Genomic DNA, 17,860 nt, shown 5'->3' on the forward strand with positions numbered 1-17,860 from the left:
GTTGAGCAGGGTGCTGTATTTTGTCTGGTCATGGGTGGTTCCTGAGGGGCCTCAGTGGATCTTATGTGCCCATCAGTCTTATGCGTGTGGGTCACCCTCTTAAATAGGAACTTCGTTATCAATTGTATTTGCTCACTCTTTGAATGAGCTTTCTTTTAACGATTTAATCTATTATTAGTAGTAGTCTTTTTAAAGGAATTATACTCATTCATTGTTCATTTTTTTCTCCTAAAGATTATTTTCCAAGGGGCTATGTTGAGCCAGAAAGGTTTTATTAGGCTGGATCAGCTGGGTCTATGCCTGTGCACGGGCCCCATTCAAAAGCTTTGCTCTGCAGACAAATTCACCTGTGTCAATGGCCAGTTTATTTGGCCGAGAATCAATCTGTGACTCTCAGCAGGACTGTCCTGATGAGAGTGACGAAGACCCAGCAACTTGCTGTAAGTGAATTAATTGTTTACTGAGGTTGGATTTAAAATACTAGCTTTGGTTTTGAGCAAGGTGAAAGTAATAAGAAATAAGAGGAATGTACATTTGTTTTCTAAAGCTATGAGCACTATTCCTCGTGTGGGTCTCTATGCTAATTTAATGTTTTGGTGGTTGTTGCTAATCCCACAAAACCTCACTATTTGTTCAACTGACAAATAATTGTGATTAATGGGGTGTGTATGTATATATATATAAATGTGTGTGTTTTTGCTCAAGAGGGAAATAGGTGTAGAGGGAACCTCTTTGTACTTTCCCCCTTTGGAGATATATATATATATGGATTGCTAACCTTTATTAAATGTGGGACTTTTCTCATTCTGACCAATTATGTACAAAGCTGTGGAGAGAGGTTAAGGAGGAAGATGGCCGCTATTGCCTTTTTGGCAGCCATGATGACTATAGAAATCATGTCAGTCACACTTGGTATTCAACGATGGGCAAAAAGGGCCCAACATCTTCCTTTCAGGGCTTTTATGGAGAGTCTTTGATAGGAACGATTACAAGAAATCTCATTTTTGTTCAAGCCTGGTCATATTTAAAAGGACATATAATTTAACCACATGATAGTTCTCACATGAAGAAACTTAGCAACTAAAATACTGTGTCTCTTCAGAAACGATGAATTCCAACTAAGCGAATCCAACTCCTGTATCACAAACAAGTGGGTTTTTAAAAATTATTAAAATTTGACATTTATTTTGCTGCAGTGTTTTATTTTAGTGAGGTATTTTGTCAAGCAAAAGAAAAATATTGCAACAACATAAATGTCACCTTTTTCATGAAAAGCTCTTTGTACAACATGCTTCTGTCGATGGGTAAGGATTTTATTTAGAGCAATGCAGAAGGATGCAGGAAACAAGAGATAAGAAAGCAAGGAAAAAATCCTCTATTTGTAAACAGCAATTCGATTAATTCCTCAAACACCTAGCTTAAACACAATAATCCACTTACCAATATGATCTCAATGAAATTTTTGGGTGGCTCTCTCTTTTTTATTAAAAAAAAAACGAAAAAAGCAATGTGAGGACAATTTATTTTCTCAAATGTGACTGTCAGATCCCTTTCTGTGCTTTATTTAAACCTTTTACAGACAATTTGCTTCATTTCTTTTGGCAAAATTCACCTTTCTAATGGTTTGCATTATTCTCAATTTCAATAACTGAAAGTAAATATATTTTCTGTCTTCAGCTGTACCTTTCGAAGCTTAGCTTTTCCTTTTTTTTTTTTTCCTACAGAGAAAGATTCTTTCTGCTTTTCATTTGATTATCTTAATCAAATTTCACTTGGAGTCTTAGTAGATATTTTAGCATTTGATTTTGGGTATGTTTTCCCATTTCTCTTCCTTTATTGAAGTTTCATTGATTACACAACATCTGGTACTTTTCCAGTAGCGTATCTTGATACGATTCTGCTATGTCCTTGGTGTGAATGCAGAGACAGATGTCTGCACTTATCAACAGTGTCTCTTCTTAGTCTATTAAGTTTCCCAAGTAATGTAACCTCATTTGACCAAAGAATACTTGGTATGTTTGCTTGATTGAGATAATTTGATAGATTAGCAGACATGATATAATAATGTAGCCATATTACATATTACAAAATATTTACATATTTTGATGCATATATATCCATATATTTTGATGCAAACATGAATATTTCATGTAAATATTTGTGCAGTCATTTTTGCTCTGAGGAAATTATTTATATATCAATTGAACTATTAGAAGTGATGTTACACTATTTTCTGCACTAAAATATTTAATATATTGTGCGTATATACACATGGATATATATCTTACAAAAGATTGGCTTCCCTTTGAAATTCAAAACCACTTTGAAATGTTTTTCATATACTTTTAAGTTGGTATTTTACCAATTTGAATTTGTAATAAAGTTTTCTTAAAATAAAATTTCCAAATTCAAAAAGCACAAGAAAAATGCTTTTATATCTTCTTTTTATCTCATTTTAGGATGAATCTCTAGGACAGTGCAGTTTATACATGCAGTTTGAATAGCACCAGGAATACTAAACATATTCTGGAGACTTAGTAAATATTAACTCCTGAATGTCAGTGTGCTCTGCTCTGTATACTCAATATAGTCAGTGTGTTTTTTTCCCAAAAGGCACACTCACTGAGACGTTGTTTCATTACCAAGTTCCTCTTACTTTTAGATAGTATTTTAACAAATGTAGTTGACTGAGCTTCTAGCCCAGTGCCTTTTCAAAAGCAGTTAATTTAAAAGTGAAAATGGGTTTTGTTAGTTTTGCTTCTATAGTGTACCTGATGGACCAGCAGCATCGGCATCACCTGGGCACTCATTTGAAATGCAGACATCAGGACACCACCCAGTCTTACAGAACCAAAAACTTCATTTTAACAACGTCTCAGGTGATTCATATGTATATTAAAGTTGGAGAACCACTGTGCCAAACAGGCTTTAGAAATAAGTGAGCTGAGAGCGAAAACAGGTGCTATATATATGTGATAGACTTAACGCAAATAAGTCAGAGACATTTCATGAAAAGAGCAAAAATTCCCTGTACTTCACTCATCCTATGAGCATCACTATAATACTGAACAATAGATTAAGTTTTATTAAGCCATAATTGATACACAAAAAACCTGCACATAGTTGTATACAGTTTGATGTATACAGTTTGATGAGTTTGGACATATGAGTACACCTGTGAAACCATCACCATATCCTTCACCTCCGAAGTTTTCCTTGTGTCTCAGTTTTCTTTATGTAGTAAGAACGCTCGTGAGATCTGCCCTCTTAAGTTGGCAGGGCTGCGTCTATAGCTGGCCTGGGGGCCGAGGTACATGTACCCAGCTTTGGCCCCTGCTAGGGACCCATGCCCCCACCCGCCCGTCAAGGGCAGGGGCGCGGCGGGGCGGCTGGTGGCACCCGGGCTGGGGTTATTCTCTCGCTTCCTCCTCCTGGTCCCCTTTTTCGGGGTCTGAGGAGCTGGCGGCTGCCCAGGCCTGCGACGGCTACCAGCCAGCGCAGCTCACGGCCTACCTGCCGCCCGCAGGTGAACCCTGGCCTTGCGGGGCCAGGAGCCGCGACGTAGCCGTGCAAGTGAAGCAGCACCGTCTGTGGCTGCGCACGGGGCTGTGCAGGGCTGGCAACCTGGTGGCCTGACCACTCCGGGAATGGGAGCTTCCGGGATGCTGTCTCGTCTTGGAAGGGGCCACAACCTTGGGGGATGAACAGAAGCCCGGGGCACCAGAGAGAGGACGAGGGCCACCACCTGAGGCTCCGGGGTCTCAGGAGCCAGAGGTGTCGGTCAGGAAGGCGCCCCCAGGGCCGCAGTACGAGGAGGACGAACCCCGGTGACCTCTGTTCTATGCTTCTGTGAGTTTGAGTATTTTAGATACCTCATGAATGTGGAGTTATTAGGCTAAGTGAAATAAGCCAATCATAGAAGGACAAATATTGCATGATTCCAAAAAGAGATTTTTGATGGTTATTAGTATGATTCTGTATAAAAGACATTGAATAAAACAAAAATACACAATAGAACTTAAATATTTCTAATAGTAAAATAGAACATGTGCCAAACATATCTAAAGGTATACATCAGCTAGCAGACCAATTTACATGTAAAATATACCTAATTTTTAGACATGCTATGACATGTATAAACCTTAACATTATGCTAAGTGAAATAAGCTAGTCACAAAGGGCAAATATACCATTCTGTGTATAACAGAATGGTAGTTTCTAGGAGGGAGGGGGGAAATTGGAGTTAGTGTTTAATAGGAGTGGAGTTGCATTCTGGAAAGATGAAAAAGTTGTAGAGTACAGTTGGCAATAGTTGTACAATAGTGTGAATGTACTAAGTGCAACTGAACTGTAAGTTAGAAATAGCTAAAAAGGTAAATTTTACACTAAGCATTTGTTACCACAGTAACATTTTGAAAAATATATATCTAATTTTCAATGATAACATATTAAAAAATATGGGTGTGTGTGTGTGTGTGTGTGTTTGCATTCCAAAATGGATGGAGGGATAGGTAGATCTGTGTTTAAATCATAACAGTGAAAAATTATATGGGAAAAAATTCTTTTGTAGACATTGTTAGAGCATTTATTCACGTGAAAGAAGCTTAAGCCGAGAATCCAATACGATGCATTTAATTTTTACTATGATACTGTCTCTGAATGTCTTTCATTTAAAAAAAAAATTATTAAATACTAAAATACTTCCTGAGGGCAAGGGAAATATACGTTTAGTGGAGACAAGATTCTTGTGGTTTTTAAATAAATATTAACAACATTTATTTAATCATCCTAAAACCTAATATATGCTTAAAGAATGGAACATTCCCCATTCGTTCCCATAGGTACTTTTTTCTTAATAGACAACTGGTTTACTTCTGAACTGGAGAATTCATAAATATTTTAATTTTTATGATCCAGAAGAATTTTCCTCAGCTACTACAGTGAAGTTCTTTTTCTTCTGCCAATATGCTGCAGTGGTTAAATATGCAAGAGACATCTTTGTCATAAATTAAAAATATTATTCTAACTGATAAACTCTGAAATTTCACTAAAATTATGAACAATGGTATATCTCCTGCTCTGATTAGAAGTCGTGAAGTATGTTCTATAATCATAGAAATTTAAATAAAAGCCACCAAATAATCAAAATCATTGTTTATGATGAATATTTTGTTTATAATATGAATAGATGAATTTTGAGATTTTATAAATATTTAGCATTTAACATGTGGTATGAGACATTTATTAGTTGCTAGAATATGTTTAGCCCTCCTGATTTTCTTAAGGTGTTTATTACTTTACTCTAAACTTTTTGAATTATGTATAGGAAATATTAATGGAAGAATTTCAACTTCGGTGACTGGAATTTCATTTATATTTGATAGTTGAGTTAAATTCTAGAATATTAGCTTTAGAAGAAAGTCCTTTGACGTGTACTGAAACAAATGTCATCGGTAAAAATAACTGAGCAATTCACTACAATTTTTACAGAGGTGACTGGACCATTTTGCTTTTACATATTTATGGTGATGGATTTTAAAAAATTAATTTTTATTTTTCAAGGGACAGTGATGTTTAGTGTTCTGTGGAAAGTGCAATGATTGGCATTTTAACAGATAAAACATCGAGGTAATGAAAGAAATGGTTTGAACTTCTATCCTAAAGCCAAATTTCAACATTTATACAATTGAAAGTTTTTGTGTCTTGAAATCTTTACATCTTTGCAATTGAATGACAGACACAGTTGTGAAGAATCTGTTGAAGGGTTTGGTGATGCTTGGGTCACACTGTTCTTACCATTTTCACATTCACTGGTCTTAAAGTCATTTCACACCATTTCCTCGTTGGAGAATAGGATGGTTACGAGAATAATAGGTTATTTCAGTGGCCACCTGCACTGAATAAGATTATTTGCTTTATTTGTGTATCAATATATAATTTATTGACCCAATGAGGCAATTTTGAATTTATTGCCCAAACAGGGACTATTGAGAGGAAAAAGGAGAGGGAATGATTATTATGCTAGGACCACAAGCATAAACTGGGGCTGTCCTGGGCCAACCAGGTATGTGAGCAGCCTATCCGTGGAAGATTTTCTGTGCCTAGGAACTGTGTCTCTTATGAACTGGGGGTAACCATGGGCGGAGGAAGGTAGAAGGAGTCCTTGACTAAGTTCACAGCCCAGAACTTGGAACTTTTAAGAACATTTGAGAGGTCAAGTATGGATTTCAAATCTTGCATATTTCTTCACCCCACCAACTGACTTAGAAGATCTGAGAGGTGGTGGCCTAGTAGGTGGCAAAGTTCATAGAGGACCAAGGAACTAGACCAGAGGGTGTTTTGGATACCCAGGGAGACAGTCACGGTTCGTCATAGGTGCTTAAGACTATGTCAAAAAAACCAGAAGGGACTCTCCTTTGAGGAGTAAGTTTTTATCAATAGCAACATTCTATAAATGCCATAGCTGAGTTGAGAAAGAAAAGAACATCCAGAAGCAATAGATTTCCACTTAGGTATATAAGTAAATGGTATTTCCTTGTCATATTGATTCACCATTAAGTAACGTAAACCATTTTTCCTTATTATGCTGTAGCTAATTCACTTGTTTTTATCCATTTGAGGGAGAAAATAATTTTGCTTGTAAAGAAAAAATATTGTTTATGTCCATTACATGACTATCTAAACAACCATAGCTCTGAGATCTAAACATCTGATTTATATGTAGAGAAAATTTAAGTGGCATGTTATTTGCATAGTGCACTTTAGTGTTTTAGAGTTGACATGTTAGTGATGAAATATGTGGTCATGAAAACAGGCATCCCTGTTTATAGAAATTTGAAGATCCTTTGATGAAGATATAGTGAGCTTATCTAACATACTGGTATATTGGTCATATTATTTAAAATTTAAAATAATGGCTAGGAGTGAGCATTGGGTGATGGAGTCTTTTTAATTATCAGACAAAATCCCGGTTTAGGGAGACTTCAAAGTATAAGTTTTGACATCAGACAGTTCAAAGCCTGGCTATACCATATCCTAAAACTTGTCATAGGTAAGTGGCTTACTGCAAAAAGTTCCATTTCACTCTTTTGAGGACAATTATACTCACTGTAGGATATTTGTGAAGACTGATGTAAATATATGCAAAATACAGGGCACATACTCGGAGCTCAGTGGTAATATACCTATTGTTATTGCTATTAAAATAATAGCACTATGATCTCAGGGAGCTTGTCAAACCTTAAGTGTTTTCTGACCAAGAATTATTTTATCCTCCCTTCTACAAATGCTTCGGCATAAAGAGAAAGATTTGAAAATCTTTTAAAATAAATTACATTAATTTATCCCCCAAACTACTATGATTCCTATTTTAGGAAAAATAAATTTAAGTACATAAAGACTAATCGCTCGAAAGCACAAACCAAGTTAGAATTTCTAGTTTACCTCTCAGCCCTCTGAAACTTGTCATTTTTTTCTTGGTAATTTGGTGACAAAACTGGGAAAGATGCTTGTGAAGCTTACCCCAAATCCTGACTTTCTCTTGAACTGGTTCTTTTTCGATAAATGTAGAAATATAAATATTTTCAAACTTTTTAGTTGCATACTGGGGGGCAAAGTTTGGAATATCTAACTTACCAGCAATTGCAAAGTGGTTAGGCATTTTTTTTTTTTTGGAGAAATTGTTAAAATATCATAATAGAATGAATATCAAGGTGCTGAGCTCAACTTTTCAGGTGTCCAGACTTGATTTAAATTCCTCCTTTTCAATGAATTTTTTTTTTTTTTACTGCCATCTCAGCAGGTGAATCTTGTTCATCGTGGCAGGTGAATTAGTTAACTCCCTGAAAAGCTCTAGAGTTTCACCTTGCATCATTAAATATAGTGGAGATGGCCAACCTCCTTGTGCCAGACTGTAGACAGAAGAATATTATAGGGTGGTGCCTCACACAGGTCATGTGAAGCTGGAAAAGTAAAACTATCCTGATAATCAGAAAATATTCTTTGCAAAGTGAAATGTGTATCCTGACCTCCTAAGCTAGTACAGAGTCACTGTTTCACGCATGTTCCTACCTCATTTCTCCTCACCGGTTTTCTTTTCCAGGCATAACTTTTGAGTCTGGTTTCTGTGGCCGAGAGGCATTTCTCACAGAAGATTCGCACTGGGAATTTGTAAAAGAATTGACCTACGGAGAGAACCATCTTCCTAACGATGATCACACAGTGAACGCAAGTCATGGTAGGACATTAAAAAAAAAACTAGTCTTATGTTGAGGAGCGATGATACTGTGTATTTTCATTTCTGTCCATAGACTGTCTACATGAAACTCTACTTTGTCTTGCTTTAAATTCTCCTGGTCAACTGAATGATTTTCAGTTAATTGAGTTTTTTGAAAGGAGCATCATTTTAATAACTAACATTTTTTGTTGTCGCATTTTTTAAAAGGTTGGATTGAAGGCATGAGGAGGAAAAAGTGTTCTGATAATTTTCTCTGGTTGCCAGGAATTATGTACAGTAGGCTTGCCTTCTTTTGAGAACAATCCAATTTTTGCAAAACAAAGAAAAAATAGTTTAAACTTTCTGGGAACAGAGAAAAGAGATTTAGCGCTACCTATTAAATAAATCCACAAATACTTGAATGCGGCATAATCACTCTTAAGTCTTCTTGGTAAGAAACAGTCTTACTTTTTCCTCATATATATTTTAAACAACCATTACAATTCTTACATATCCTCATAAAACAGAGCAACCATAAGGACACACAGCATTCCAATAAAAGTTTGTGAAACTCCCAGGAAAACAGAAGTGGTTTGTTCTAGTTTTTCTTGTTTAGATGCCATTGTCCAGATATGTTAGTATCTTGTTAATTTGATAACAACACAATTGTACTGTAGATCCTCGTCAAGCGCATGTAACCCCATTGCACATGACTCTATTCGTTTCCCCTTCGAGATTTCCAAAGAAGTATGCCAAAACTAACAATGTTGACCATACTATTAATTATAGTCATTGGGAACTGGGTTTGTGGGGACGGTTATTAAGAGCATGGGAGGAGACTTTGGCCACCCATCTGTTGTCTAAAACTGTAAAACCAGCACATTATTCGACAGTGGAGTAAGGTGTTAATTTTTTTCTTTTTCAATGAGTTTTATTTTTTCTTTAAGATTTTGTGGCAGATGGATTAAACTTAAAGTTTAAAATAGAAAGGAGACTACTAATTATTGGAACTATATATTCACAGTACGTTTTCTCCAAGCTCACGTAATGTTTTGTTCCTTTTTGTTTTCTCAAACCAGTTATTGAGTGCATACCATGTACAAGGCCTGCGCTTGCACAGATGGAAGCCGTGCTCCCTGCCTTGGGGTGGTCAGCGTCTAGTGACTGAAGCAGACAAGTAAGTGTTTGCAATAAGATTGGGTAAAGGCTTTATAGGGGATGGATGGTGGTCCAGTGGATTTGAGATGCCTCGTTGAAGGAGGTGACTCCTGATGGAGCAGTGAAGATAAATAAAAAAAGTAGCCTGAAGGTAGAAGTAAGGAATCCAGGAGAGACAGCAGAATCAAGGAGAGATGGCAGGGAATGTGTTTTAATTAGAGGAAATATTCCGAACGAGGATAGGAGATATGTAGGTACCTTTGGCTAAGAGATGTGCACGTTTGGACAGGGAGCACAGAGGAGATAAAACAGGAGAGGAAAGAAGGGACTGCAGAGAATACTTATGAATTTAAAATTTATCTGTAGGAAATGGTGACCCAGTTAGTCATATTAAGTAAGGCATGTGACCAATCGCATTTTGTTCTAAAAGGCTATTTTCGCTGAGGTAAGGGTAATGGAGAAAGTGAAAAACTGAGGTTAAAAAAAAAAGAAAAAGAAAAAGAAAAGTCACAAATGGGTTGAAATACAATCAATGAGAGATGATGTAGGCCTAAGCCAAGGCAGCGATTCATAAAAAAAGTGTGTGGTGGCCTTCTGTGACATTCACTATAACAGGGTAGTGGACACACTGGCTGCCCAGGTTAAGTCAGGGTGTTGATGCTGCATGTGTTTGCTGAATATCTCTGTGCTTCAGTTTTATATTTTCATTTTAAGCTATAAAATAGGGGAAATAACAGTAACTTCCATGTAAAATTATTATGAGAATTAAATGAAATACTACTTGTTAAGGTTTTTCATCCAGTAGGAGTTCAATAAACATTAATAAATATCTCTTGTTCATTCTAGTAGGAATACTAGGAATACCTCCAGGCCTACGACAATTAGAGAAAACACAATTCACCTTTAGACTCTTGGCATCTGATTATTACTACTTTATGATTTATGCTAAAAAGGGATTGTAAAGGGCCCTTTATTAAATACTGAAAGACCCATTTTTGTTTTCCTGTGATATAAACAATGTTGAAAGATAACAATCTGAAAAAACTGGACAGCTGTTATAATTCAAAGCATGAGGGACAAATAAATTATAATCTTTCTCTTTTTAAAAAGGACAAGTCAAAGAAATATCTCAGTCATTGAGTTGACACTTCTCCACCTATGATTGTCATTATTGAACCTTAAGATAATTACTAATAAGTAATCTTAAATCACAAATGAGGAAGAGAAAGGAAAGGGTGAAATAGAAGATTCTGGGGAAAAGCAGAGTCAATCTTATAGTTTCCATGTCCAAGACCGCAGCGCTCCAGTTCATGATGTTCTTAGAGCTTTGCGTTTATGGTTTAAAGATCTAAAAAAAAAAAAAAAAACTGTTTAATCTCCAGTATTTTCCTTCAGACATGCACACTCGCGTGTGCAATTTTTACATAAAAGATGAATGCGTTGACATCGTGTAGCTTTACCCTACCGCCCCGGGTAAAGTCTTGATTTTCTTACTTTCCTTTTTTGGCCAGCTTCTACTTTACCCTTCCTAGCTACTCTGTTAAACAGCCAAACAGCCTGTGTACGTAGTAGATATGTATAAGTATTTTTGTGATTGCTTATTTTACCAAAAATGAGATCGTCTTGTAACTGCTGCCCTTATCTTGCTTTCTTTGCTAAAAATAGCTGATGGCAATTCCTCTAAGTCATCATTTCATCATCTCATGTTAATGTATAAATTAAATGCAGTAAAATTTAACCTTTTTGGTGTTCAGTTTATCGAGTCTGCATTGTGAACCATCACAATATATAAAAGAGTTCCATCCCTGGCTCCAAAATTCTGCTACTTCACCTTGTAGACGCCACCTCCCTCCCGCAAGCACCCGCATCTGCCGCTTTTAATTTATGAAATAGATAACTGAGATTGGCACTCCTATGTTTTCGCAGTAAGATACATATTTATATTTTTAAATATAATTAAATATTTTTAAATAAATGTTGATAGATTACATCCCCTACAAATTATAATGCTTAAATTTTCACCAGCAAAATGAGTATTTTTTCATTTGCTTACCAGCAAGGAGCATTATATTTTCTTAAAAATTGTCCAATTTCCGATTTCTATCCCTGTAGTTTTGCCTTTGTCAGAATGTAAATGGAATCATGCAGGATATAGCCTTTTTATTGTTATCATTATTTTGTTTATAGTGACATTGGTTAACAAAATCCAATATGTTTCAGCTGTACATTTTAACAGTAAGGCATACATATATTTACACTGTGTGTTCACCTCCCATAGTTAGATTTCTTTCTGTCACCACATATTTAACTCCCTTCATGCCATCTACCTCCCTCCTCGCCCCTACCCTCTGGTAACCACTAGTCCATTGTCCATGTCCATGTCCATGAGTCTCTGTTTGTTTGTCCTGTCCATTTGTTGCTTTTAGGTTTATATCTCACATATAAGTGATATCATGTGGTTTTCAACTTTTTCTGTCTGGCTTATTTCTCCTAGCATGATTATCTTGAGGTCATCTATATTGTCACAAATAGCAGTATTTCATCTCTTCTCGTGGCTGAGTAATATTCCATTGTATGTATGTACCACAGCTTCTTTAGCCAATCACCTATCGGAGGACACTTCAGTTGCTTCCATGTTCTGGCCACTGTGAATAATGCTGCTATGAACATCAGTGGGCAAATATCTTTTCAGATACGGGTTTTCAAGTCTTTGGGGTAAATACCCAGTAGAGGGATTGCTGGATCATATGGTAGATCAATTCTTAGTTTTTTGAGGAACCTCCATACTGTTTTCCATAGTGGCTGCACCAATTTGCAGTCCCACCAGCAGTGTATGAGGGTTCCTTTTTCTCCACATCCTCTCCAACATTTGTTATTACTTGTCCTGTTGATTATCGCTATTCTAACAGGTGCGCGATGGTATCTGATGGTGGTTTTGATTTGCATTTCCCTAATAGCTAGCAATGTTGAGCATTTTTTCATATATTTGTTGGCCATTTGTATGTCCTCTAGGGAGAAGTGTCTGTTCAGGTCCTTCTCCCATTTTTTGATTGGATCATTTGTTTTTTTTGTTGTTGTTATTGAGTTGTATGAGTTCTTTGTATATTTTAGATATTAGGCCCTTATTAGAGGCATTGCTTGCAAATATATTTTCCCATTCGGATGGTTGTCTCTTTACCTTGTTGACGATTTCTTTTTCTGAGCAGAAGGTTTTTAGTTTGATGTAGTTTCATTCATTTATTTTAGCTTTTACTTCCCTTGCTTTTGAGGTCAAATTCATAAAATCCTCTTTAAGTCCAAGGTCCTTGAGTTTAATTCCTATGTTTTCTTCTATGCATTTTATTGTTTCAGGTCTTATATTCAGGTCCTTAATTCATTTTAAGTTAATTTTGGTGTGTGATGATAAACAGTCTAATTTCATTCTTTTGCAAGTGGCTTTCCAGTTTTCCCAGCATCATTTATTGAAGAGGCTTTCCTTTCTCCACTGTATGTTTTTGGCTTTTTTGTCAAAAATTATTTGCCCACATAAATATAGATTTGCTTCTAGACTCTTGATTCCGTCTGTTTTTCTGCCAATACCATGCCGTTTTGATTATTGTTGCTTCGTGTATAATTTGAAGTTGGGCAGAATGATACCTCCAGCCTCATTCATTTTTCTCAGAATGGCTTTGGCAATTCGGGTCTTTTGAGCTTCCATACAAATCTGATGATTTTTTGTTCTATTTCTTTAAAAATCCGATGAGATTTTGAAGGAGGATGTAGCCTTTTGAGTCTGGCTTCTTTCAATCCAGTCCCAATGGATTTGAGATTCACCCATGTTCCTGATTGCAGTGGTACTTCCTTTTTTACTGCTGAGTAGTATTTCATTGTATGGATCAACTAGCCTTTGTTTATCCACTCACTGGTTGAAGGACATTTGGGTTGTTTCTAAATGGTGGTTATGAATATATTATAAAATTAACGTGTAGTTTTTTTAATTGTCTGGAGCTAAATTTTCATTTGACTTGAGTACTCTGTCCAATGCCTGTGTATAATTTAATTTTTCACTCTGGTTGGTGAGAAAACCATAGTTTCTGGTCCTTTGTGACTGTTAGGAAATGTTGCCACCACCCCTTTCACATGTCACCCCGGGCCTCGGGCAGTTCCCTCACAGTTATTTGCTGGTCAGCATTCAGATGGAGGTTCAGAGGGTTTGCGATGGGGGACTCCGAAGATCTATGGAGCTCTCTCTCTTCACAGCCCTCTCCTTCCTGGCACTCTGTCTATGAACTCTAGCTACTTGAGTGTCCCCAAAGTACCAACTTTTCCACTTGAGGCGACCATCATCCCCTTCCAGGTTCTACCCTTCCTACATAGCAACTGGAAACTCTGTCTAAGTGGTAAGCTGGGAAGATCGTGTGGTTTAGCTCACTTGTTTCCCGTCTCTTGGAGATCATTATTCAGTGATCCCACATTCTCTTTGTTCTACATTTGAAAAGCATTATTTAATATATATATATTTATGATATTTTTGATAGTTTAGGACAGAAAACTAAATCTGGCCCATGAAATTCAACTTTGCCCAGAAACAAAAGCCTAATTTATTCATTTATTTATTTTTCGTTTTTTTTGAATTAGATATACCATAATATATTTAGTCATTCCCATATTGAGTAACAATGTCATGACAATGCTTCAAAATTCATTCTTGTACACATTTTCTTACATAGAGTGCTTTTAATTCTATGAAATAAATAACTGAGATTGGACTCCTATATTTTCACAGTAAGATACATATTTATATTTTTAATAAATATTGATAAATTACATCCTCTACAAATTTGAATACTTAAATTTTCACCAGCAAAATAAGAGTGCATTTTTTCACTCGCCTACCAGCAACAGGCATTATATTTTGTTAAAAATTTTTCAATTTTTGAGCATAAAATGATTTCTTATGGGTGTAAAAAATTTCTTATATGTAACCTTTATTTGTATTACATTAATAAATGATCTTTTCAATTGTTTCCAATTTCTCAATTTATTTTTATCTTTAATTTCTCTAAATAATATTTTGCAGCTTTCAGTCTATAAGTTTTAAAATTTTCTGCTAATGTTTTTCTAGGTTTTTGTCATTATCATTTCACCATTGCTAGTATTATAGAAATGCAATTTTAAATATTGACCTTATAGCCAATGTCTTTGCTAATTTTATATTTACATTTGTTTCATTGTACTGGCTAAGACTTCTGGAAAAATGTTAAATAGAACTGGTGATAGCAGCTATACTTGTTTTGTTTCTATCTCACGAAAAGCTGTCAATAATTCTACTTTAGGTGCTATATTTGCTAAAAGGTTCTATACTCAGATGAGGATGTTCCTTCTGTTTATAATGTGTTATGTTATTATATATACAATGAATGCATGTTAAAATTTGTCAAATACCTTTTTCTACATCTGTAGTGATGATCATACGATGGTCGTATAATGTTTTTTGCTTACACAGTGAACAGTTTTTCACATATTAAACAAACCACTCTTGCATTCTTGAACCAAATTCATTTGGTTGGTTTTATTGATTTTATTTATGATTTAGTTTTTATTCTATATGGTAATATTTGTTTATGATATTTGTATCTATGGTCATTATAAAGTCTTCTCCCTGATGTATTCACAACACGTGAGGAGTCCCTTCTCAGCCGTTGCATTAAAAGGGAGTGCATACTTTGTAAAAGATGAAGTTGAGGCTGGCACAGACAGTTTAAGCCAGGAAGGTCGATGCCTCCATTCTTTAACTTTTGTAGTGCACTAGTCTTGTCACCCCTTTGGGATGTCTGGGTATACGAGAGCTTTACAATGAACAACTCAGATTAGCAGGAACAGTCTCTTTGGTCTCCTGTAAGCTCATAGTTCTCTTAATTCAGGACATTCTGCAGAGCAGGCTTCTAAGAAGATAAATCCAAGAAGTCTCTGGGTCTGGGCTCAGAGTTCAAATTCTCTCTACCCTTTACCCACACATATAAATTTTAAGACAATATTACTCATTTTCCAGATATTTGGTTAAAATTCTCTTAGTATTGCATTTAGCTTCCAAATCAATTTTCACTGATATTTTTGTAGTATCATCTTTCCATCTAAATTATGTTATCTTTTTCTATTTATCAGAGGGTTTATAGTCTTCTATAAGACTTATAATGTTCTTATAAGTTCTGTCCCTTTCTTGTTAGATTTATTCCTACGTATTTTGTATGAATGTTATTGTGAAGAGAATCTTTCTCATCATTTCTGCATCTAGGATCTTATTGCTCAAGTTAATAAAAATAGCAAACATTTTTCTCTGTTTTCATTTACTTTACCAATTCTCTTATTAATACTTGTCATTATTTGAAAAATAGAATCCCTGGGAATTTCTATTTTTATAATTATATTATTGGCAAAACATGAGAACTCTATTTCTACTTTTTTATTATGTTTACTAGATACTATATTCACTGGACCTATAAGATGGTATCAGTCTGAAATAATATTACTTAATATTATTTCTAATTAATAGTGACACAAATCTCTACTAGTTTCTCATTTTAATTAAACTAGTTTTGTTGTTTGCCACTTAGGGGATGTTATTTTGGGGGGTTTGATCATTAGTCTTTGTTTTCTTTTGATGTTTTATTAAGTTTTGTTATTTGGAACAGCCAATTATCACATTGTTTTCAAGATTTGTTGATATGAGTCTGTGATTTTACCCTTTGTTGACTTATTTGATTATGTTGATAGAGCTGCTAAATTAAACCAAACCTTCATTCTTGGAAAGTTCCGGTTGATCAGGACATATCCTTATTTGATAGGGATTCCAAATGCAATTGATAATATTTTATTAGATTTTTGTATCTCTGATTATGAGTGATACTGCTGGAGTTTTTTTTTTTTTTATTTCTCTATTTTCTTTATTTATTAAATATACTTGGCATCATAAAAGTAGTTTACCAAAACCCAGGATCTCTTGAATAATGTTGCAAGTATTTCTTTAAAAATTAAATATAACTCATTTGTGGGCTGTACATTTCTAAATTTTTTTTTTTTTACACTCCAGTTATTTTGTGGTATAACCAATTTATTCAAATCTCTTGTACTTTTTATTTTGGAGTTTTAATGTTTTTATGTTCCATTTTTTTAACTGCCTTTTGAAATTGCACATACTGTTTTAAATATCCAAGGGAGTAAGATCTTTGAATATTTGTTAATTTTTAGAATTTTGATTAGTCTTTTGAAAATATTCACTTGAGTTTTACTTGAAACTGAGGATTTTTAATTTGTAACAATTTTTCAAAATCATGTTTTCCTACTCTATTCTTTTATAGGTAAAACACAGGGAATTTAATGAGCTTATATAGACACTGGGAACAGTAGTCTTTATCCTTCTCAGTTGACTTTGAGATTTAAAGCCATATAAAGTGGGTTCCATTTTTTCCCACTCAGAGATGACACTATTGATTTGCAACCTTGGTTGTTTGGTTAAACATATGGTGTTAGCTATATAAAATACATTTTTACTCTGAATTTTCCTTTCTGTGCAGTCAGCATTGCCTGTATTTAGGAAAATCACCTTCCGAATGTGGTATTTTCCAGTAAAAACAGTTGGCTTTCCAAGTTGCCTATCATTCTGTGATTATCGAAGGGCAGGCTAAGACCTTGACATTGTTTGGCATAGCTTTCCTTGTAAATTTTCAGTATTCAATGACATTTCCCCCTGACAGCAGTTCAGATGTGTGATCTTTTGAGCTGCTAAGAGATGTTATCCACTGTATGTTCGCCAAGAGCATATCCACCGTAGTTAAAATCTAATAGCAGTTATTTTGTTAATGCTCAGATTAGATCTTTAATTAAGCTTTTATCCCCACTAGCACAGACAACAATGTCAAACATGTAAGCCCCAGGAGAAACCAAACTCACCCAGAGGCTCGTATCCTTCAGTATTTTGTGAAGAAACTTAAAAATACAGGTCTCATGAGAATTTTATAAGGGCATGCCGAATATCTAATTGTAAACTTAGAAGCTTTATTTAATTTGATTTCAAACTTTATGACATGAGTGAAGCCAATAAAAATACTCGTTTAGGGGATTAGTTGAAGAGCTTGTTTTTAATCAGTTGGATTTTATTTTAGATATTTAATGTTATCCATATGAAAGCATTTTTGGTTATCTACAGATCTTAGTGGCAAATAAGTAAAAATGTAGTTTTCTTTATCTAATTGACAGTTGAATGTGTACAAGAATAGGATGCTAGTGCAAAGAACTGCTAAGTGTGCAATAGTAGAACTTGTATCCACGTGACTTTGTTCTTTTTCGCAGGATCATTTTTTTATTTGGGGGCACATCGGTCTCCTGGAGTGGCCAAAACTGGAAGTCTCGTTCTTACGAAATCACTCACTGCTTCTACCCCATGTCAGGTACTCTACTATTGGCGTTTCCCTTGGCCATTCGGTGCTTGTAAGCTCTTAGGCTTGGGTT

The 17,860-nt window shown here is 35.3% G+C and overlaps 1 protein-coding gene across 1 annotated transcript in view; it reads left to right on the plus strand.

Moving 5' to 3' along the window:
* MALRD1 (MAM and LDL receptor class A domain containing 1) overlaps window positions 1-17,860 on the plus strand; it is a 477,766-nt gene that overhangs the window by 49,878 nt on the left and 410,028 nt on the right. Inside the window, 4 exon segments of the mRNA XM_039877626.1 lie at window positions 235-369; window positions 371-455; window positions 8,102-8,236; window positions 17,702-17,799. Of these exon segments, the coding sequence (XP_039733560.1) occupies window positions 235-369; window positions 371-455; window positions 8,102-8,236; window positions 17,702-17,799 (453 nt within the window).

The sequence above is a fragment of the Pteropus medius genome, unplaced genomic scaffold, assembly GCF_902729225.1.
Source record: "Pteropus medius unplaced genomic scaffold, Ma_sr-lr_union100, whole genome shotgun sequence".
Classification (NCBI taxonomy): Eukaryota; Metazoa; Chordata; class Mammalia; order Chiroptera; family Pteropodidae; genus Pteropus; species Pteropus medius.